General features: G+C 42.5%; 1 protein-coding gene across 7 annotated transcripts in view; it reads right to left on the bottom strand.

The window, feature by feature from the left end:
• Positions 1-23,768, bottom strand: part of LOC121576499 (calmodulin-regulated spectrin-associated protein 2) — a 109,591-nt gene that overhangs the window by 74,470 nt on the left and 11,353 nt on the right. For all 7 annotated transcript variants that reach the window (XM_041889679.2, XM_041889682.2, XM_041889681.2 and 4 more), the window contains exon 2: positions 19,632-20,233. In XM_041889679.2, coding sequence (XP_041745613.2) covers positions 19,632-20,233 — 602 coding nt within the window. The remainder of the gene's footprint in view (positions 1-19,631; positions 20,234-23,768) is intronic.

Raw genomic sequence — 23,768 nt, 5'->3', positions numbered from 1 at the left:
TGTGTAATGAGGGACACAGAACACGTTGTGTAATGAGAACACGTTGTGTAATGAGGACACAGAACACATTGTGTAATGAGAACACAGAACACATTGTGTAATGAGAACACGTTGTGTAATGAGAACACAGAACACGTTGTGTAATGAGAACACAGAACACGTTGTGTAATGAGGACACAGAACACATTGTGTAATGAGGACACAGAACACGTTGTGTAATGAAGACACAGAACACGTTGTGTAATGAGGACACAGATCACGTTGTGTAATGAGAACACGTTGTGTAATAAGGACACAGAACACATTGTGTAATGAGAACGCGTTGCGTAATGAGGACACAGATCATGTTGTGTAATGAGAACACAGAACACGTTGTGTAATGAGGACACAGAACACGTTGTGTAATGAGAACACGTTGTGTAATGAGGACACAGAACACATTGTGTAATGAGAACACAGAACACATTGAGTAATGAGAACACGTTGTGTAATGAGGACACAGAACACGTTGTGTAATGAGGACACAGAACACGTTGTGTAGTGGGAACAAAGAACACATTGTGTAGTGGGAACACAGAACACGTTGTGAAATGAGGACACAGATCACGTTGTGTAATGAGAACAAAGAACACGTTGTGTAATGAGAACACATAACACGTTGTGTAATGAGGACACAGAACATGTTGTGTAATGAGGACACAGAACTCGTTGTGTAGTGGGAACACAGAACACGTTGTGTAGTGGGAACACAGAACACGTTGTGTAATGAGAACACAGAACACGTTGTGTAATGAGGACACAGAACACGTTGTGTAATGAGAACACGTTGTGTAATGAGGACACAGAACACATTGTGTAATGAGAACACAGAACACATTGAGTAATGAGAACACGTTGTGTAATGAGAACACAGAAGACGTTGTGTAATGAGAACACAGAACACGTTGTGTAATGAGGACACAGTACACGTTGTGTAATGAGGACACAGAACACGTTGTGTAATGAGGACACAGAACACATTGTGTAATGAGAACACATAACACGTTGTGTAATGAGGACACAGAACACGTTGTGTAATGAAAACACAGAACACATTGTGTAATGAGAACACAGAACACATTGAGTAATGAGAACACGTTGTGTAATGAGAACACAGAACACGTTGTGTAATGAGAACACAGAACACGTTGTGTAGTGGGAACACAGAACACGTTGTGTAATGAGAACACAGAACACATTGTGTAGTGGGAACACAGAACACATTGTGTAGTGGGAACACAGAACACGTTGTGAAATGAGGACACAGATCACGTTGTGTAATGAGAACACAGAACACGTTGTGTAATGAGAACACATAACACGTTGTGTAATGAGGACACAGAACATGTTGTGTAATGAGGACACAGAACACGTTGTGTAATGAGGACACAGAACTCGTTGTGTAGTGGGAACACAGAACACGTTGTGTAGTGGGAACACAGAACACGTTGTGTAATGAGAACACAGAACACGTTGTGTAATGAGGACACAGAACACGTTGTGTAATGAGAACACGTTGTGTAATGAGGACACAGAACACATTGTGTAATGAGAACACAGAACACATTGAGTAATGAGAACACGTTGTGTAATGAGAACACAGAACACGTTGTGTAATGAGAACACAGAACACGTTGTGTAATGAGGACACAGTACACGTTGTGTAATGAGGACACAGAACACGTTGTGTAATGAGGACACAGAACACATTGTGTAATGAGAACACATAACACGTTGTGTAATGAGGACACAGAACACGTTGTGTAATGAGAACACAGAACACATTGTGTAATGAGAACACAGAACACATTGAGTAATGAGAACACGTTGTGTAATGAGAACACAGAACACGTTGTGTAATGAGAACACAGAACACGTTGTGTAGTGGGAACACAGAACACGTTGTGTAATGAGGACACAGAACACGTTGTGTAATGAGAACACGTTGTGTAATGAGGACACAGAACACATTGTGTAATGAGAACACAGAACACATTGAGTAATGAGAACACGTTGTGTAATGAGGACACATAACACGTTGTGTAATGAGGACACAGAACACGTTGTGTAGTGGGAACACAGAACACATTGTGTAGTGGGAACACAGAACACGTTGTGAAATGATCGACACAGATCACGTTGTGTAATGAGAACAAAGAACATGTTGTGTAATGAGGACACAGAACTCGTTGTGTAGTGGGAACACAGAACACGTTGTGTAGTGGGAACACAGAACACGTTGTGTAATGAGGACACAGAACACATTGTGTAATGAGAACACAGAACACATTGAGTAATGAGAACACGTTGTGTAATGAGGACACATAACACGTTGTGTAATGAGGACACAGAACACGTTGTGTAGTGGGAACACAGAACACATTGTGTAGTGGGAACACAGAACACGTTGTGAAATGACGACACAGATCACGTTGTGTAATGAGAACAAAGAACATGTTGTGTAATGAGGACACAGAACTCGTTGTGTAGTGGGAACACAGAACACGTTGTGTAATGAGAACACAGAACACGTTGTGTAATGAGGACACAGAACACGTTGTGTAATGAGAACACGTTGTGTAATGAGGACACAGAACACATTGTGTAATGAGAACACAGAACACATTGTGTAATGAGAACACGTTGTGTAATGAGAACACAGAACACGTTGTGTAATGAGAACACAGAACACGTTGTGTAATGAGGACACAGAACACATTGTGTAATGAGGACACAGAACACGTTGTGTAATGAAGACACAGAACACGTTGTGTAATGAGGACACAGATCACGTTGTGTAATGAGAACACGTTGTGTAATAAGGACACAGAACACATTGTGTAATGAGAACGCGTTGCGTAATGAGGACACAGATCATGTTGTGTAATGAGAACACAGAACACGTTGTGTAATGAGGACACAGAACACGTTGTGTAATGAGAACACGTTGTGTAATGAGGACACAGAACACATTGTGTAATGAGAACACAGAACACATTGAGTAATGAGAACACGTTGTGTAATGAGGACACAGAACACGTTGTGTAATGAGGACACAGAACACGTTGTGTAGTGGGAACAAAGAACACATTGTGTAGTGGGAACACAGAACACGTTGTGAAATGAGGACACAGATCACGTTGTGTAATGAGAACAAAGAACACGTTGTGTAATGAGAACACATAACACGTTGTGTAATGAGGACACAGAACATGTTGTGTAATGAGGACACAGAACTCGTTGTGTAGTGGGAACACAGAACACGTTGTGTAGTGGGAACACAGAACACGTTGTGTAATGAGAACACAGAACACGTTGTGTAATGAGGACACAGAACACGTTGTGTAATGAGAACACGTTGTGTAATGAGGACACAGAACACATTGTGTAATGAGAACACAGAACACATTGAGTAATGAGAACACGTTGTGTAATGAGAACACAGAAGACGTTGTGTAATGAGAACACAGAACACGTTGTGTAATGAGGACACAGTACACGTTGTGTAATGAGGACACAGAACACGTTGTGTAATGAGGACACAGAACACATTGTGTAATGAGAACACATAACACGTTGTGTAATGAGGACACAGAACACGTTGTGTAATGAAAACACAGAACACATTGTGTAATGAGAACACAGAACACATTGAGTAATGAGAACACGTTGTGTAATGAGAACACAGAACACGTTGTGTAATGAGAACACAGAACACGTTGTGTAGTGGGAACACAGAACACGTTGTGTAATGAGAACACAGAACACATTGTGTAGTGGGAACACAGAACACATTGTGTAGTGGGAACACAGAACACGTTGTGAAATGAGGACACAGATCACGTTGTGTAATGAGAACACAGAACACGTTGTGTAATGAGAACACATAACACGTTGTGTAATGAGGACACAGAACATGTTGTGTAATGAGGACACAGAACACGTTGTGTAATGAGGACACAGAACTCGTTGTGTAGTGGGAACACAGAACACGTTGTGTAGTGGGAACACAGAACATGTTGTGTAATGAGAACACAGAACACGTTGTGTAATGAGGGACACAGAACACGTTGTGTAATGAGAACACGTTGTGTAATGAGGACACAGAACACATTGTGTAATGAGAACACAGAACACATTGAGTAATGAGAACACGTTGTGTAATGAGAACACAGAACACGTTGTGTAATGAGAACACAGAACACGTTGTGTAATGAGGACACAGTACACGTTGTGTAATGAGGACACAGAACACGTTGTGTAATGAGGACACAGAACACATTGTGTAATGAGAACACATAACACGTTGTGTAATGAGGACACAGAACACGTTGTGTAATGAGAACACAGAACACATTGTGTAATGAGAACACAGAACACATTGAGTAATGAGAACACGTTGTGTAATGAGAACACAGAACACGTTGTGTAATGAGAACACAGAACACGTTGTGTAGTGGGAACACAGAACACGTTGTGTAATGAGGACACAGAACACGTTGTGTAATGAGAACACGTTGTGTAATGAGGACACAGAACACATTGTGTAATGAGAACACAGAACACATTGAGTAATGAGAACACGTTGTGTAATGAGGACACATAACACGTTGTGTAATGAGGACACAGAACACGTTGTGTAGTGGGAACACAGAACACATTGTGTAGTGGGAACACAGAACACGTTGTGAAATGACTGACACAGATCACGTTGTGTAATGAGAACAAAGAACATGTTGTGTAATGAGGACACAGAACTCGTTGTGTAGTGGGAACACAGAACACGTTGTGTAGTGGGAACACAGAACACGTTGTGTAATGAGGACACAGAACACATTGTGTAATGAGAACACAGAACACATTGAGTAATGAGAACACGTTGTGTAATGAGGACACATAACACGTTGTGTAATGAGGACACAGAACACGTTGTGTAGTGGGAACACAGAACACATTGTGTAGTGGGAACACAGAACACGTTGTGAAATGACGACACAGATCACGTTGTGTAATGAGAACAAAGAACATGTTGTGTAATGAGGACACAGAACTCGTTGTGTAGTGGGAACACAGAACACGTTGTGTAATGAGGACACAGAACACGTTGTGTAATGAGAACACAGAACACGTTGAGTAATGAGAACACGTTGTGTAATGAGGACACAGAACACGTTGTGTAATGAGAACACAGAACACGTTGTGTAATGAGGGACACAGAACACGTTGTGTAATGAGGAAACAGAACACGTTGTGTAATGAGAACACAGAAACTGTTGTGTAATGAGAACACGTTGTGTAATGAGAACACAGAACACGTTGTGTAATGAGAACACAGAACACATTGTGTAATGAGAACACAGAACACGTTGTGTAATGAGAACACAGAACACGTTGAGTAATGAGAACACGTTGTGTAATGAGGACACAGAACCCGTTGTGTAATGAGGACACAGAACACGTTGTGTAATGAGAACACAGAACACATTGTGTAATGAGAACACAGAACACATTGTGTAATGAGAACACAGAAACTGTTGTGTAATGAGAACACCGAACACGTTGTGTAATGAGAACACGTTGTGAAATGAGAACACAGAACACGTTGTGTAATGAGGACACAGAACACGTTGTGTAGTGGGAACACAGAACACATTGTGTAGTGGGAACACAGAACACGTTGTGAAATGAGGACACAGATCACGTTGTGTAATGAGAACACAGAACACGTTGTGTAATGAGAACACATAACACATTGTGTAATGAGGACACAGAACATGTTGTGTAATGAGGACACAGAACACGTTGTGTAATGAGGACACAGAACTCGTTGTGTAGTGGGAACACAGAACACGTTGTGTAGTGGGAACACAGAACACGTTGTGTAATGAGAACACAGAACACGTTGTGTAATGAGGACACAGAACACGTTGTGTAATGAGAACACGTTGTGTAATGAGGACACAGAACACATTGTGTAATGAGAACACAGAACACATTGAGTAATGAGAACACGTTGTGTAATGAGAACACAGAACACGTTGTGTAATGAGAACACAGAACACGTTGTGTAATGAGGACACAGTACACGTTGAGTAATGAGGACACAGAACACGTTGTGTAATGAGGACACAGAACACATTGTGTAATGAGAACACATAACACGTTGTGTAATGAGGACACAGAACACGTTGTGTAATGAGAACACAGAACACATTGTGTAATGAGAACACAGAACACATTGAGTAATGAGAACACGTTGTGTAATGAGAACACAGAACACGTTGTGTAATGAGAACACAGAACACGTTGTGTAGTGGGAACACAGAAGACGTTGTGTAATGAGAACACAGAACACGTTGTGTAATGAGGACACAGAACACGTTGTGTAGTGGGAACACAGAACACATTGTGTAGTGGGAACACAGAACACGTTGTGAAATGAGGACACAGATCACGTTGTGTAATGAGAACACAGAACACGTTGTGTAATGAGAACACATAACACGTTGTGTAATGAGGACACAGAACATGTTGTGTAATGAGGACACAGAACACGTTGTGTAATGAGGACACAGAACTCGTTGTGTAGTGGGAACACAGAACACGTTGTGTAGTAGGGAACACAGAACACGTTGTGTAATGAGAACACAGAACACGTTGTGTAATGAGGACACAGAACACGTTGTGTAATGAGAACACGTTGTGTAATGAGGACACAGAACACATTGTGTAATGAGAACACAGAACACATTGAGTAATGAGAACACGTTGTGTAATGAGAACACAGAACACGTTGTGTAATGAGAACACAGAACACGTTGTGTAATGAGGACACAGTACACGTTGTGTAATGAGGACACAGAACACGTTGTGTAATGAGGACACAGAACACATTGTGTAATGAGAACACATAACACGTTGTGTAATGAGGACACAGAACACGTTGTGTAATGAGAACACAGAACACATTGTGTAATGAGAACACAGAACACATTGAGTAATGAGAACACGTTGTGTAATGAGAACACAGAACACGTTGTGTAATGAGAACACAGAACACGTTGTGTAGTGGGAACACAGAACACGTTGTGTAATGAGGACACAGAACACGTTGTGTAATGAGAACACGTTGTGTAATGAGGACACAGAACACATTGTGTAATGAGAACACAGAACACATTGAGTAATGAGAACACGTTGTGTAATGAGGACACATAACACGTTGTGTAATGAGGACACAGAACACGTTGTGTAGTGGGAACACAGAACACATTGTGTAGTGGGAACACAGAACACGTTGTGAAATGACGACACAGATCACGTTGTGTAATGAGAACAAAGAACATGTTGTGTAATGAGGACACAGAACTCGTTGTGTAGTGGGAACACAGAACACGTTGTGTAGTGGGAACACAGAACACGTTGTGTAATGAGGACACAGAACACATTGTGTAATGAGAACACAGAACACATTGAGTAATGAGAACACGTTGTGTAATGAGGACACATAACACGTTGTGTAATGAGGACACAGAACACGTTGTGTAGTGGGAACACAGAACACATTGTGTAGTGGGAACACAGAACACGTTGTGAAATGACGACACAGATCACGTTGTGTAATGAGAACAAAGAACATGTTGTGTAATGAGGACACAGAACTCGTTGTGTAGTGGGAACACAGAACACGTTGTGTAATGAGAACACAGAACACGTTGTGTAATGAGGACACAGAACACGTTGTGTAATGAGAACACGTTGTGTAATGAGGACACAGAACACATTGTGTAATGAGAACACAGAACACATTGAGTAATGAGAACACGTTGTGTAATGAGAACACAGAACACGTTGTGTAATGAGAACACAGAACACGTTGTGTAATGAGGACACAGAACACATTGTGTAATGAGGACACAGAACACGTTGTGTAATGAAGACACAGAACACGTTGTGTAATGAGGACACAGATCACGTTGTGTAATGAGAACACGTTGTGTAATAAGGACACAGAACACATTGTGTAATGAGAACGCGTTGCGTAATGAGGACACAGATCATGTTGTGTAATGAGAACACAGAACACGTTGTGTAATGAGGACACAGAACACGTTGTGTAATGAGAACACGTTGTGTAATGAGGACACAGAACACATTGTGTAATGAGAACACAGAACACATTGAGTAATGAGAACACGTTGTGTAATGAGGACACAGAACACGTTGTGTAATGAGGACACAGAACACGTTGTGTAGTGGGAACAAAGAACACATTGTGTAGTGGGAACACAGAACACGTTGTGAAATGAGGACACAGATCACGTTGTGTAATGAGAACAAAGAACACGTTGTGTAATGAGAACACATAACACGTTGTGTAATGAGGACACAGAACATGTTGTGTAATGAGGACACAGAACTCGTTGTGTAGTGGGAACACAGAACACGTTGTGTAGTGGGAACACAGAACACGTTGTGTAATGAGAACACAGAACACGTTGTGTAATGAGGACACAGAACACGTTGTGTAATGAGAACACGTTGTGTAATGAGGACACAGAACACATTGTGTAATGAGAACACAGAACACATTGAGTAATGAGAACACGTTGTGTAATGAGAACACAGAAGACGTTGTGTAATGAGAACACAGAACACGTTGTGTAATGAGGACACAGTACACGTTGTGTAATGAGGACACAGAACACGTTGTGTAATGAGGACACAGAACACATTGTGTAATGAGAACACATAACACGTTGTGTAATGAGGACACAGAACACGTTGTGTAATGAAAACACAGAACACATTGTGTAATGAGAACACAGAACACATTGAGTAATGAGAACACGTTGTGTAATGAGAACACAGAACATGTTGTGTAATGAGAACACAGAACACGTTGTGTAGTGGGAACACAGAACACGTTGTGTAATGAGAACACAGAACACATTGTGTAGTGGGAACACAGAACACATTGTGTAGTGGGAACACAGAACACGTTGTGAAATGAGGACACAGATCACGTTGTGTAATGAGAACACAGAACACGTTGTGTAATGAGAACACATAACACGTTGTGTAATGAGGACACAGAACATGTTGTGTAATGAGGGACACAGAACACGTTGTGTAATGAGGACACAGAACTCGTTGTGTAGTGGGAACACAGAACACGTTGTGTAGTGGGAACACAGAACACGTTGTGTAATGAGAACACAGAACACGTTGTGTAATGAGGACACAGAACACGTTGTGTAATGAGAACACGTTGTGTAATGAGGACACAGAACACATTGTGTAATGAGAACACAGAACACATTGAGTAATGAGAACACGTTGTGTAATGAGAACACAGAACACGTTGTGTAATGAGAACACAGAACACGTTGTGTAATGAGGACACAGTACACGTTGTGTAATGAGGACACAGAACACGTTGTGTAATGAGGACACAGAACACATTGTGTAATGAGAACACATAACACGTTGTGTAATGAGGACACAGAACACGTTGTGTAATGAGAACACAGAACACATTGTGTAATGAGAACACAGAACACATTGAGTAATGAGAACACGTTGTGTAATGAGAACACAGAACACGTTGTGTAATGAGAACACAGAACACGTTGTGTAGTGGGAACACAGAACACGTTGTGTAATGAGGACACAGAACACGTTGTGTAATGAGAACACGTTGTGTAATGAGGACACAGAACACATTGTGTAATGAGAACACAGAACACATTGAGTAATGAGAACACGTTGTGTAATGAGGACACATAACACGTTGTGTAATGAGGACACAGAACACGTTGTGTAGTGGGAACACAGAACACATTGTGTAGTGGGAACACAGAACACGTTGTGAAATGATCGACACAGATCACGTTGTGTAATGAGAACAAAGAACATGTTGTGTAATGAGGACACAGAACTCGTTGTGTAGTGGGAACACAGAACACGTTGTGTAGTGGGAACACAGAACACGTTGTGTAATGAGGACACAGAACACGTTGTGTAATGAGAACACAGAACACATTGAGTAATGAGAACACGTTGTGTAATGAGGACACATAACACGTTGTGTAATGAGGACACAGAACACGTTGTGTAGTGGGAACACAGAACACATTGTGTAGTGGGAACACAGAACACGTTGTGAAATGATCGACACAGATCACGTTGTGTAATGAGAACAAAGAACATGTTGTGTAATGAGGACACAGAACTCGTTGTGTAGTGGGAACACAGAACACGTTGTGTAATGAGAACACAGAACACGTTGTGTAATGAGGACACAGAACACGTTGTGTAATGAGAACACGTTGTGTAATGAGGACACAGAACACATTGTGTAATGAGAACACAGAACACATTGAGTAATGAGAACACGTTGTGTAATGAGAACACAGAACACGTTGTGTAATGAGAACACAGAACACGTTGTGTAATGAGGACACAGAACACATTGTGTAATGAGGACACAGAACACGTTGTGTAATGAAGACACAGAACACGTTGTGTAATGAGGACACAGATCACGTTGTGTAATGAGAACACGTTGTGTAATAAGGACACAGAACACATTGTGTAATGAGAACGCGTTGCGTAATGAGGACACAGATCATGTTGTGTAATGAGAACACAGAACACGTTGTGTAATGAGGACACAGAACACGTTGTGTAATGAGAACACGTTGTGTAATGAGGACACAGAACACATTGTGTAATGAGAACACAGAACACATTGAGTAATGAGAACACGTTGTGTAATGAGGACACAGAACACGTTGTGTAATGAGGACACAGAACACGTTGTGTAGTGGGAACAAAGAACACATTGTGTAGTGGGAACACAGAACACGTTGTGAAATGAGGACACAGATCACGTTGTGTAATGAGAACAAAGAACACGTTGTGTAATGAGAACACATAACACGTTGTGTAATGAGGACACAGAACATGTTGTGTAATGAGGACACAGAACTCGTTGTGTAGTGGGAACACAGAACACGTTGTGTAGTGGGAACACAGAACACGTTGTGTAATGAGAACACAGAACACGTTGTGTAATGAGGACACAGAACACGTTGTGTAATGAGAACACGTTGTGTAATGAGGACACAGAACACATTGTGTAATGAGAACACAGAACACATTGAGTAATGAGAACACGTTGTGTAATGAGAACACAGAAGACGTTGTGTAATGAGAACACAGAACACGTTGTGTAATGAGGACACAGTACACGTTGTGTAATGAGGACACAGAACACGTTGTGTAATGAGGACACAGAACACATTGTGTAATGAGAACACATAACACGTTGTGTAATGAGGACACAGAACACGTTGTGTAATGAGAACACAGAACACATTGTGTAATGAGAACACAGAACACATTGAGTAATGAGAACACGTTGTGTAATGAGAACACAGAACACGTTGTGTAATGAGAACACAGAACACGTTGTGTAGTGGGAACACAGAACACGTTGTGTAATGAGAACACAGAACACGTTGTGTAATGAGGACACAGAACACGTTGTGTAGTGGGAACACAGAACACATTGTGTAGTGGGAACACAGAACACGTTGTGAAATGAGGACACAGATCACGTTGTGTAATGAGAACACAGAACACGTTGTGTAATGAGAACACATAACACGTTGTGTAATGAGGACACAGAACATGTTGTGTAATGAGGACACAGAACACTTTGTGTAATGAGGACACAGAACTCGTTGTGTAGTGGGAACACAGAACACGTTGTGTAGTGGGAACACAGAACACGTTGTGTAATGAGAACACAGAACACGTTGTGTAATGAGGACACAGAACACGTTGTGTAATGAGAACACGTTGTGTAATGAGGACACAGAACACATTGTGTAATGAGAACACAGAACACATTGAGTAATGAGAACACGTTGTGTAATGAGAACACAGAACACGTTGTGTAATGAGAACACAGAACACGTTGTGTAATGAGGACACAGTACACGTTGTGTAATGAGGACACAGAACACGTTGTGTAATGAGGACACAGAACACATTGTGTAATGAGAACACATAACACGTTGTGTAATGAGGACACAGAACACGTTGTGTAATGAGAACACAGAACACGTTGTGTAATGAGAACACAGAACACATTGTGTAATGAGAACACAGAACACATTGAGTAATGAGAACACGTTGTGTAATGAGAACACAGAACACGTTGTGTAATGAGAACACAGAACACGTTGTGTAGTGGGAACATAGAACACGTTGTGTAATGAGAACACAGAACACGTTGTGTAATGAGGACACAGAACACGTTGTGTTATGAGAACACGTTGTGTAATGAGGACACAGAACACATTGTGTAATGAGAACACAGAACACATTGAGTAATGAGAACACGTTGTGTAATGAGAACACAGAACACGTTGTGTAATGAGAACACAGAACACGTTGTGTAATGAGGACACAGAACAGGTTGTGTAATGAGGACACAGAACACGTTGTGTAATGAGGACACAGATCACGTTGTGTAATGAGAACACGTTGTGTAATGAGGACACAGAACACATTGTGTAATGAGAACGCTGCGTAATGAGGACACAGATCATGTTGTGTAATGAGAACACAGAACACGTTGTGTAATGAGGACACAGAACACATTGTGTAATGAGAACACATAACACGTTGTGTAATGAGGACACAGAACACGTTGTGTAATGAGAACACAGAACACGTTGAGTAATGAGAACACAGAACACGTTGAGTAATGAGAACCCGTTGTGTAATGAGGACACAGAACCCGTTGTATAATGAGGACACAGAACCCGTTGTGTAATGAGGACACAGAACACGTTGTGTAATGAGAACACGTTGTGTAATGAGGACACAGAACACATTGTGTAATGAGAACACAGAACACATTGAGTAATGAGAACACGTTGTGTAATGAGAACACAGAACACGTTGTGTAATGAGAACACAGAACACGTTGTGTAATGAGGACACAGTACACGTTGTGTAATGAGGACACAGAACACGTTGTGTAATGAGGACACAGAACACATTGTGTAATGAGAACACATAACACGTTGTGTAATGAGGACACAGAACACGTTGTGTAATGAGAACACAGAACACATTGTGTAATGAGAACACAGAACACATTGAGTAATGAGAACACGTTGTGTAATGAGAACACAGAACACGTTGTGTAATGAGAACACAGAACACGTTGTGTAGTGGGAACACAGAACACGTTGTGTAATGAGGACACAGAACACGTTGTGTAATGAGAACACGTTGTGTAATGAGGACACAGAACACATTGTGTAATGAGAACACAGAACACATTGAGTAATGAGAACACGTTGTGTAATGAGGACACATAACACGTTGTGTAATGAGGACACAGAACACGTTGTGTAGTGGGAACACAGAACACATTGTGTAGTGGGAACACAGAACACGTTGTGAAATGACGACACAGATCACGTTGTGTAATGAGAACAAAGAACATGTTGTGTAATGAGGACACAGAACTCGTTGTGTAGTGGGAACACAGAACACGTTGTGTAGTGGGAACACAGAACACGTTGTGTAATGAGGACACAGAACACATTGTGTAATGAGAACACAGAACACATTGAGTAATGAGAACACGTTGTGTAATGAGGACACATAACACGTTGTGTAATGAGGACACAGAACACGTTGTGTAGTGGGAACACAGAACACATTGTGTAGTGGGAACACAGAACACGTTGTGAAATGACGACACAGATCACGTTGTGTAATGAGAACAAAGAACATGTTGTGTAATGAGGACACAGAACTCGTTGTGTAGTGGGAACACAGAACACGTTGTGTAATGAGAACACAGAACACGTTGTGTAATGAGGACACAGAACACGTTGTGTAATGAGAACACGTTGTGTAATGAGGACACAGAACACATTGTGTAATGAGAACACAGAACACATTGAGTAATGAGAACACGTTGTGTAATGAGAACACAGAACACGTTGTGTAATGAGAACACAGAACACGTTGTGTAATGAGGACACAGAACACATTGTGTAATGAGGACACAGAACACGTTGTGTAATGAAGACACAGAACACGTTGTGTAATGAGGACACAGATCACGTTGTGTAATGAGAACACGTTGTGTAATAAGGACACAGAACACATTGTGTAATGAGAACGCGTTGCGTAATGAGGACACAGATCATGTTGTGTAATGAGAACACAGAACACGTTGTGTAATGAGGACACAGAACACGTTGTGTAATGAGAACACGTTGTGTAATGAGGACACAGAACACATTGTGTAATGAGAACACAGAACACATTGAGTAATGAGAACACGTTGTGTAATGAGGACACAGAACACGTTGTGTAATGAGGACACAGAACACGTTGTGTAGTGGGAACAAAGAACACATTGTGTAGTGGGAACACAGAACACGTTGTGAAATGAGGACACAGATCACGTTGTGTAATGAGAACAAAGAACACGTTGTGTAATGAGAACACATAACACGTTGTGTAATGAGGACACAGAACATGTTGTGTAATGAGGACACAGAACTCGTTGTGTAGTGGGAACACAGAACACGTTGTGTAGTGGGAACACAGAACACGTTGTGTAATGAGAACACAGAACACGTTGTGTAATGAGGACACAGAACACGTTGTGTAATGAGAACACGTTGTGTAATGAGGACACAGAACACATTGTGTAATGAGAACACAGAACACATTGAGTAATGAGAACACGTTGTGTAATGAGAACACAGAAGACGTTGTGTAATGAGAACACAGAACACGTTGTGTAATGAGGACACAGTACACGTTGTGTAATGAGGACACAGAACACGTTGTGTAATGAGGACACAGAACACATTGTGTAATGAGAACACATAACACGTTGTGTAATGAGGACACAGAACACGTTGTGTAATGAGAACACAGAACACATTGTGTAATGAGAACACAGAACACATTGAGTAATGAGAACACGTTGTGTAATGAGAACACAGAACACGTTGTGTAATGAGAACACAGAACACGTTGTGTAGTGGGAACACAGAACACGTTGTGTAATGAGAACACAGAACACGTTGTGTAATGAGGACACAGAACACGTTGTGTAGTGGGAACACAGAACACATTGTGTAGTGGGAACACAGAACACGTTGTGAAATGAGGACACAGATCACGTTGTGTAATGAGAACACAGAACACGTTGTGTAATGAGAACACATAACACGTTGTGTAATGAGGACACAGAACATGTTGTGTAATGAGGACACAGAACACTTTGTGTAATGAGGACACAGAACTCGTTGTGTAGTGGGAACACAGAACACGTTGTGTAATGAGAACACAGAACACGTTGTGTAATGAGGACACAGAACACGTTGTGTAATGAGAACACGTTGTGTAATGAGGACACAGAACACATTGTGTAATGAGAACACAGAACACATTGAGTAATGAGAACACGTTGTGTAATGAGAACACAGAACACGTTGTGTAATGAGAACACAGAACACGTTGTGTAATGAGGACACAGTACACGTTGTGTAATGAGGACACAGAACACGTTGTGTAATGAGGACACAGAACACATTGTGTAATGAGAACACATAACACGTTGTGTAATGAGGACACAGAACACGTTGTGTAATGAGAACACAGAACACATTGTGTAATGAGAACACAGAACACATTGAGTAATGAGAACACGTTGTGTAATGAGAACACAGAACACGTTGTGTAATGAGAACACAGAACACGTTGTGTAGTGGGAACATAGAACACGTTGTGTAATGAGAACACAGAACACGTTGTGTAATGAGGACACAGAACACGTTGTGTTATGAGAACACGTTGTGTAATGAGGACACAGAACACATTGTGTAATGAGAACACAGAACACATTGAGTAATGAGAACACGTTGTGTAATGAGAACACAGAACACGTTGTGTAATGAGAACACAGAACACGTTGTGTAATGAGGACACAGAACAGGTTGTGTAATGAGGACACAGAACACGTTGTGTAATGAGGACACAGATCACGTTGTGTAATGAGAACACGTTGTGTAATGAGGACACAGAACACATTGTGTAATGAGAACGCGTTGCGTAATGAGGACACAGATCATGTTGTGTAATGAGAACACAGAACACGTTGTGTAATGAGGACACAGAACACATTGTGTAATGAGAACACATAACACGTTGTGTAATGAGGACACAGAACACGTTGTGTAATGAGAACACAGAACACGTTGAGTAATGAGAACACAGAACACGTTGAGTAATGAGAACCCGTTGTGTAATGAGGACACAGAACCCGTTGTATAATGAGGACACAGAACCCGTTGTGTAATGAGGACACAGAACACGTTGTATGAGTGACAAATACCAGAGAGAATATGGCTTTACAGTGTTTCCACTCAGTTGTCAAATGTACTGTACTAAACCATTGGAAATGCTTTACAGAGCATACTGTGAAAAGCATGAGTATCCTTATCACTATACTGTACATGCATATGGCTGAGCAACACTCTCTGCAACACCCCCGCACAGACACATACAGATATACACACAGTGCCTTCAGAAAGTATTCACAACCCTTGACGTTTTCCACATTTTGTAGTGTTACAGCCTGGATTTAAAATTGATTCAATTGAGATTTGGTGTCACTGATCTACACATAATATCAAAGTAGAATTATGTTTTTAGAAATGTTTACAAATTAATACAAAATTAAAAGCTCAAATGTCTTGAGTCAATAGGTATTCAACCCCGCCTAAATAAGTTCAGGAGTAAAAATGTGCTTAACAAGTAACATAATAAGTTGAATGGGCTCACTCTGTGTGCAATAATAGTGTTTAACATGATTTTTGAATGACTACCTCATCTCTGTACCCCACACATACAATAATATGTAAGGTCCTCAATCAAGCAGTGAATTTCAAACACAGACTCAACCACAAATACCAGGGAGGTTTTCCATGCCTCACAAAGAAGGGCACCTATTGGTAGATAGGTAAACATTTTAAAAGCAGACATTGAATATTCCTTTGCGCATGGTGTATCAATACACCCAATCACTATAAAGATACAGGCATCCCTCCTAACTCAGTTGCAGGAGAGGAAGGAAACTGCTCAGGGATTTCCCCATGAGGACAATGGTTACTTTAAAACAGCATTTTCAAGTCTTGTCATAGATTTTCAAGCTGATTTAAGTCAAAACTGTAACTAAGACATTTCAGCTTTTCATTGTGTGTAAGAAGAAAAAATTACATAATTCCACTTTGACATTATGGGGTATTGTGTGCAAACCAGTGACACAAAATATACATTTAAAATTCAGGCTGTAACACAACAAAATGTGGAAAAAGTCAAGGGGTGTGAATACTTTCTGAAGTCACTGTATATACATACAGTATATATTTTTTACTGTTATGACGGTTATTTTATTTACATGACAGTCTTCATCCATAACTGTTGGTTACACGGTTACACGGTAATTGTGCCCTAATCTCCCCTAAATGTCACATACTGTTAGCAGTCGATAGTGACTGGTATTCGGACAGCAATACAAGTGAAACACAGTGGAATTGTGTTTGACGATTACTTATGCAAATATAGTCAACGAGGAGAGGGTCGAGAAAACAAAATGTCAATCAGTGAAAAACTGGGGAATTTGAACCGCACCATTTGCATATTCAATTAAAATAAAACATTGTAACAAAAGCCGATTGACGTTGCGACACACTGTTTGATGATCATGTCTCAATCCAAAACCACTCAGGCAATAAAGGCATCCTATTGTGACTGAGACATGACATAATGATTGCCTCTCATTCCAACTCAATAGGGCTGCCTGCCACGCCTGGTCACTGCTGCCTGCCACGCCTGGTCACTGCTGCCTGCCACGCCTGGTCACTGCTGCCTGCCACGCCTGGTCACTGCTGTAGTCCCTCGACAAAGCAGCACAGTAAGAAGCAATACGCAATCTGCGTCCCACACCCTGTTCCCTATATACTACGTTTGACCAGAACCTCATGGAGAGGCAGAGCGAGAGAGAGAGAGAGAGAGAGAGAGGGGGGTAGAGAGAGAGAGAGAGAGAGAGAGAGAGAGAGAGAGAGAGAGAGAGAGAGAGAGAGAGAGAGAGAGAGAGAGAGAGAGAGAGGGGGGGAGAGAGAGAGAGAGAGAGAGAGAGAGAGAGCAGTAGAAAGTGGGAGTAGGATAACAAAATATAAAACAGGGGAATAGAGAGAAAGAGCAGTAGAGAAAATAGGGATGGACAGACAAACAGACAGACAGCTACAGCACTGGGGACAGAACAACAGACAGACAGCTCCAGTACTGGGGACTGGGGACAGAACAACAGACAGACAGCTCCAGTACTGGAGACTGGGGACAGAACAACAGACAGACAGCTCCAGTACTGGGGACTGGGGACAGAACAACAGACAGACAGCTCCAGTACTGGGGACTGGGGACAGAACAACAGACAGACAGCTCCAGTACTGGGGACTGGGGACAGAACAACAGACAGACAGCTCCAGTACTGGGGACTGGGGACAGAACAACAGACAGACAGCTCCAGTACTGGGGACTGGGGACAGAACAAAAGACAGACAGCTCCAGTACTGGGGACTGGGGACAGAACAACAGACAGACAGCTCCAGTACTGGGGACTGGGGACAGAACAACAGACAGACAGCTCCAGTACTGGGGACTGGGTACAGAACAACAGACAGACAGCTCCAGTACTGGGGACTGGGGACAGAACAACAGACAGACAGCTCCAGTACTGGAGACTGGGGACAGAACAACAGACAGACAGCTCCAGTACTGGAGACTGGGGACAGAACAACAACACTGTGACAGTCAGAGAGGGTCCACCTTGACTCTGGGGAGTACCCTACAAAATAGTGTGCTGGATTCAAAATGATTATGGGGGTGCCCAGTGCCCACATTAACATTCTAATGCTTATTAGGGTATTCTGATCAGGCCAGGGGAGTTTCCAGTAATTCCGGGAAAACCCCTGTCAATCAAATCCTGCAGATGGAGACTGCTTCAATAAAACGTCACAATGAGAAGACATAGGCTATAGAGAAGTACAGAGAGAGAGAGAGAGAGAGAGAGAGAGAGAGAGAGAGAGAGAGAGAGAGAGAGAGAGAGAGAGAGAGAGAGAGAGAGACAGAGAGAGAGAGAGAGAGAGAGAGAGAGAGAGAGAGAGACAGAGAGAGAGAGAGACAGAGAGAGAGACAGAGAGAGAGAGAGAGAGAGAGACAGAGAGAGAGAGAGAGAGAGAGAGAGAGACAGATGCAGATAGCAAGACAAAGAGAGAGAGAGCCAGAGATAGACAGAAGGAAAGACATAGAAATAGAGAAAAAGGAAACACTAAAACAGACCGAAAGAAGTCACAAAAAAACATGGAGGGAAAGAGATCCACAGTAGCCAGACCCACAACCAAAACAAAGATAGCCACCGCCTGCCACACACTATCCCCCAACCCCTAACCCTCAACCCAACCCCTATCTCTTACCATCTGTAGGGGCCTCTTGCAGAGGTCTTTCTCAGTAACCAGCCTCGCCTGGTCTGTGACGTAGAGTCCCTTCTGGGCCAGGGCCTGGATGACAGCATCGTGACCAACCAGGGGCTGAGTGACAGCATCTTGACCAACCAGGGGCTGGGTGACAGCATCTTGACCAACCAGGGGCTGGGTGACAGCATCTTGACCAACCAGGGCCTGGATGAGAGCATCGTGACCAACCAGGGGCTGGGTGACAGCATCTTGACCAACCAGGGGCTGGGTGACAGCATCTTGACCAACCAGGGGCTGGGTGACAGCATCTTGACCAACCAGGGGCTTGGTGACAGCATCTTGACCAACCAGGGGCTGGGTGACAGCATTGTGACCAACCAGGGGCTGGGTGACAGCATTGTGACCAACCAGGGGCTGGGTGACAGCATGTTGACCAACCAGGGGCTGGGTGACAGCATGGTGACCTCCACTTGTCAGGATGAGGCTCCCGGCTCTGCTGTAGAGCTCAGCAGACAGCAGCAGGCTGACTACTGGAGGCTTCAGATGCTCCTGTTCATACTGGTCTGTGTAGAAGGGCTCCTTCAGGTCGGCCGGGACACTGTCTGTTTAGGAGGGAGAGGTAGAGAGGTGAAAAAGGTGAATATGCGTTGGTACATTAGACATGGGAATAGTTTACTACAGTGAATCAGTGAATATGCCGTTTGCTCCCAGGAAAAATGTATAATTAACTTTCTAAATGTTCGAATGCAAAAAGGGAATAATGCGCAGTTGTTTCAACTAGATAACCTTTCCACTGCTAAACCAGCTCATAGTACCTTATACAGTGTTGTTGTTCCTGAAATAATGGGATTAGGGTGTCAATCTAGTATTGAAAGAGTCAAAATGACTGATAGTAATTTAGTGATTAACGGAGGCAAGTCTACTTCACTATTTCCTCATCCAAAGACATGGGGGTTATCTCCATTATGAAATACACTATGGATGAACTGCAATGTGCGTTACCATGGAAACTACAGTAGGAGAGAAACCTGATCAATTCATGTGCACTCCGTATCTCTATAGCTCCCAGGGAGCACCCCTCTGTCGGCTTCATCAAAGACAGAGGGAGATGGATAACACAGGTGTGTGTGTGTGTGTGTGTGTGTGTGTGTGTGTGTGTGTGTGTGTGTGTGTGTGTGTGTGTAGATAGATAGATAGATAGATAGATACCAGTTGGCCTGGAGTTCAAAAATCTATTTCTTCATTGTCAGACTATCAGGGTGCTGAGAAAAAATGGGGATGGTACAAAAACCAGAGACTCTGTATCCATAAAACAAACAGCTGAAAAAAAAAGAACCAGATTTTCACACCACTCAAGGAGCTGCACGTTAGGACAAACAAAATGTGGTTGAAAGGAGATTGACCCCAACCCTACTATGCTACAACACTCTGCAGCACACACACACACACACACACACACACCAATCTCCGGATATGCGACACACATTCAAATTTGAAGGAACAGATGGCTGTTCATTATGAGGCGTGAAGCCACAGTGAGAGAGGACTCCTCAGCTTCACACCCTTCATCCACGCTCACACCACTCATGGAATCATATCAGACAGGCCAAGTCAGCAGCTCATAACAGAGACACGCTATCTGATGAACAACAAGGTCACCAAAGGGTCCTCGAGGTAGAAGTTGCTCTTAATTGCAGATCTAGGATCAGATTACCAACAGTCCTCACCTAAACCTTTAGGGGGATGAAGAATACATTTGACCCTGTATCAGTGTCATTTCAGCAAGCCATGACACCCACCATCTCAGAATTTTCTGAAATTGTTTTTGTAGTTCGAAGATTAGCATTCCTGAAACATTATTTTGTTGACATTTAATTTGATCTCTGAGAAATTAAGCTAATTGATTGCACCCAAATTGGCACTTTTAATGTGTAGCATTTAGATCGTATTCAATACATATAGTACCCAACACCAATGTTCCCTCTCATTTTTTTTTAACACTGAGCAAATTTCAGGTCTGCTGAGCGCAAACTTGAACGTTGTGAAAATTCTGTGCAACTTCCAGCGCACATTAACCAATTAAAAAACAGTACTGTAGCAATAAGGAAGTGCAGTAAGATAAAGCCTCACTACATTATCACCGCATATTGGCTTTGCTTGAATTGCCCTGACAATGCATTGTTGTTCAGGCCATAAAAAAAAAAATATATTTCAAAATTTGAGGTAGACTACATAATCAAACCGGTAATAGATCTGTTGTTGTATTACTTGTGAGGCACAGCTGAGTGACCAGACATTTAAATCATGAGTTGTTATTTTTATTTTACTGGGCTGATGGTGCCTGCATCTGATGGTCGGTCTCAGCGGAGGGAGAGAGCAACAGACTGACGGTCCGTCTCTCAACATCCCTCTGCTCTCCCTTTCCTCCACTGACACTGACCAAAAAGGGACACCGTCTTCCAGCTGATGGCGAAACTCGAGTCGCACCGCATTATTTCTGCCTCATGCACAAATTCATGTTGTTACTCCTATGAACAGAGAAAGTGAAATATTCCTAGATATTAAAAAAAGACCCAAGCTGCTAATAATAACAATGCAAGCCTATAGATAGACTTTCCTACTCATTCATTACTGCTGCAAATCAAATCAATTATATTTTCCACATGCGCCGAATACAACAGGTGTAGACCTTACAGTGAAATACTTACTTACAAGCCCTTAACCAACAATGCAGTTTTAAGACAAATTAGTGTTAAGTAAAAAATAGATAAGTAAAAAATAATAATAATTAAAGAGCAGCAGTAAAATAAAATAACAGTAGGGAGGCTATATACAGGGGGTACCTGCACAGAGTCAATGTGCGGGGGCACTGGTTAGTCGAGGTAATTGAGGTAATATGTACATGTGGGTATAGTTAAAGTGACTACGCATAGATAATAAACAGAGTAGCAGCAGCGTAAAAGAGGGGGTGGAGTGGGGTGGGGTGAGGGGGACAATGCAAATAGTCTGGGTAGCCATGATTAGCTGTTCAGGAGTCTTATGGCTTGGGGGTAGAAGCTGTTAAGAAGCCTTTTGGACCTAGGCTTGGCGCACCGGTACCACTTGCCGTGCGGTAGCAGAGAGAACAGTCTATGACTAGGGTGGTTGGAGTCTTTGACAATTTTTAGGGCCTTCCTCTGACACCGCCTGGTATAAAGGTCCTGGATGGCAGGAAGCTTGGCCCCTGTGATGTACTGGGCCGTACGCACTACCCTCTGTAGTGCCTTGCGGTCGGAGGCCGGGCAGTTGCCATACCAGGCGGTGGTGCAACCAGTCAGGATGCTCTCGATGGTGCAGCTGTAAAACTTTTTGAGGACTGCGGACCCATGCCAAATCTTTTCAGTCTCCTGAGGGGGAATAGGCCCTCTTCACGACTGTCTTGGTGTGTTTGGACAATTAAAGTTTGTTGGTAATGTCGACACCAAGGAACTTGAAGCGCTCAACCTGTTCCACTATAGGCCCGTCGATGAGAATGGCGGCGTGCTCAGTCCTTTTAGGCAGGTTACCTTCGCGTTCTTGGGCACAGGGACTATGGTGGTCTGCTTGAAACATGTAGGTATTACAGACTCGGTTAGGGAGAGGGTGAAAATGTCAGTGAAGACACTTGCCAGTTGGTTGCATGCTCTGAATAAACCTCCTGGTAATCCGTCTGGCCCCACGGCCCCCTTGTGAATGTTGACCTGTTTAAAGGTCTTGCTCACATTGGCTATGGAGAGCATGATCACACAGTCGTCCGGAACAGCTGGTGCTCTAATGCATGCTTCAGTGTTGCTTGCCTCGAAGCGAGCATAAAAGGCATTTAGCTCGTCTGGTAGGCTCGTGTCACTGGGCAGCTTGCGGCTGGGTTTCCCTTTGTAGTCCATAATAGTTTGCAAGCCCTGCCACATTCAACGAGTGTCAGAGCCGGTATAGTAGGATTCAATCTTAGTCCTGTATTGACGCTTTGCCTGTTTGTTGGTTCGTCTGAGGACATAGCGGGATTTCTTATAAGCGTCCTGATTAGTGTCCAACTCCTTGAAAGCGGCAGCTCTAGCCTTTAGCTTGGTGCGGATGTTGCCTGTAATCCATGGCTTCTGGTTGGGGTATGTACGCTCACTG

This window comes from Coregonus clupeaformis, chromosome 11 (genome assembly GCF_020615455.1).
Source record: "Coregonus clupeaformis isolate EN_2021a chromosome 11, ASM2061545v1, whole genome shotgun sequence".
Lineage (NCBI taxonomy): Eukaryota > Metazoa > Chordata > Actinopteri > Salmoniformes > Salmonidae > Coregonus > Coregonus clupeaformis.
Note: the sequence above shows the minus strand (reverse complement) of the source record. Positions and strands in the feature narration are given on the sequence as shown.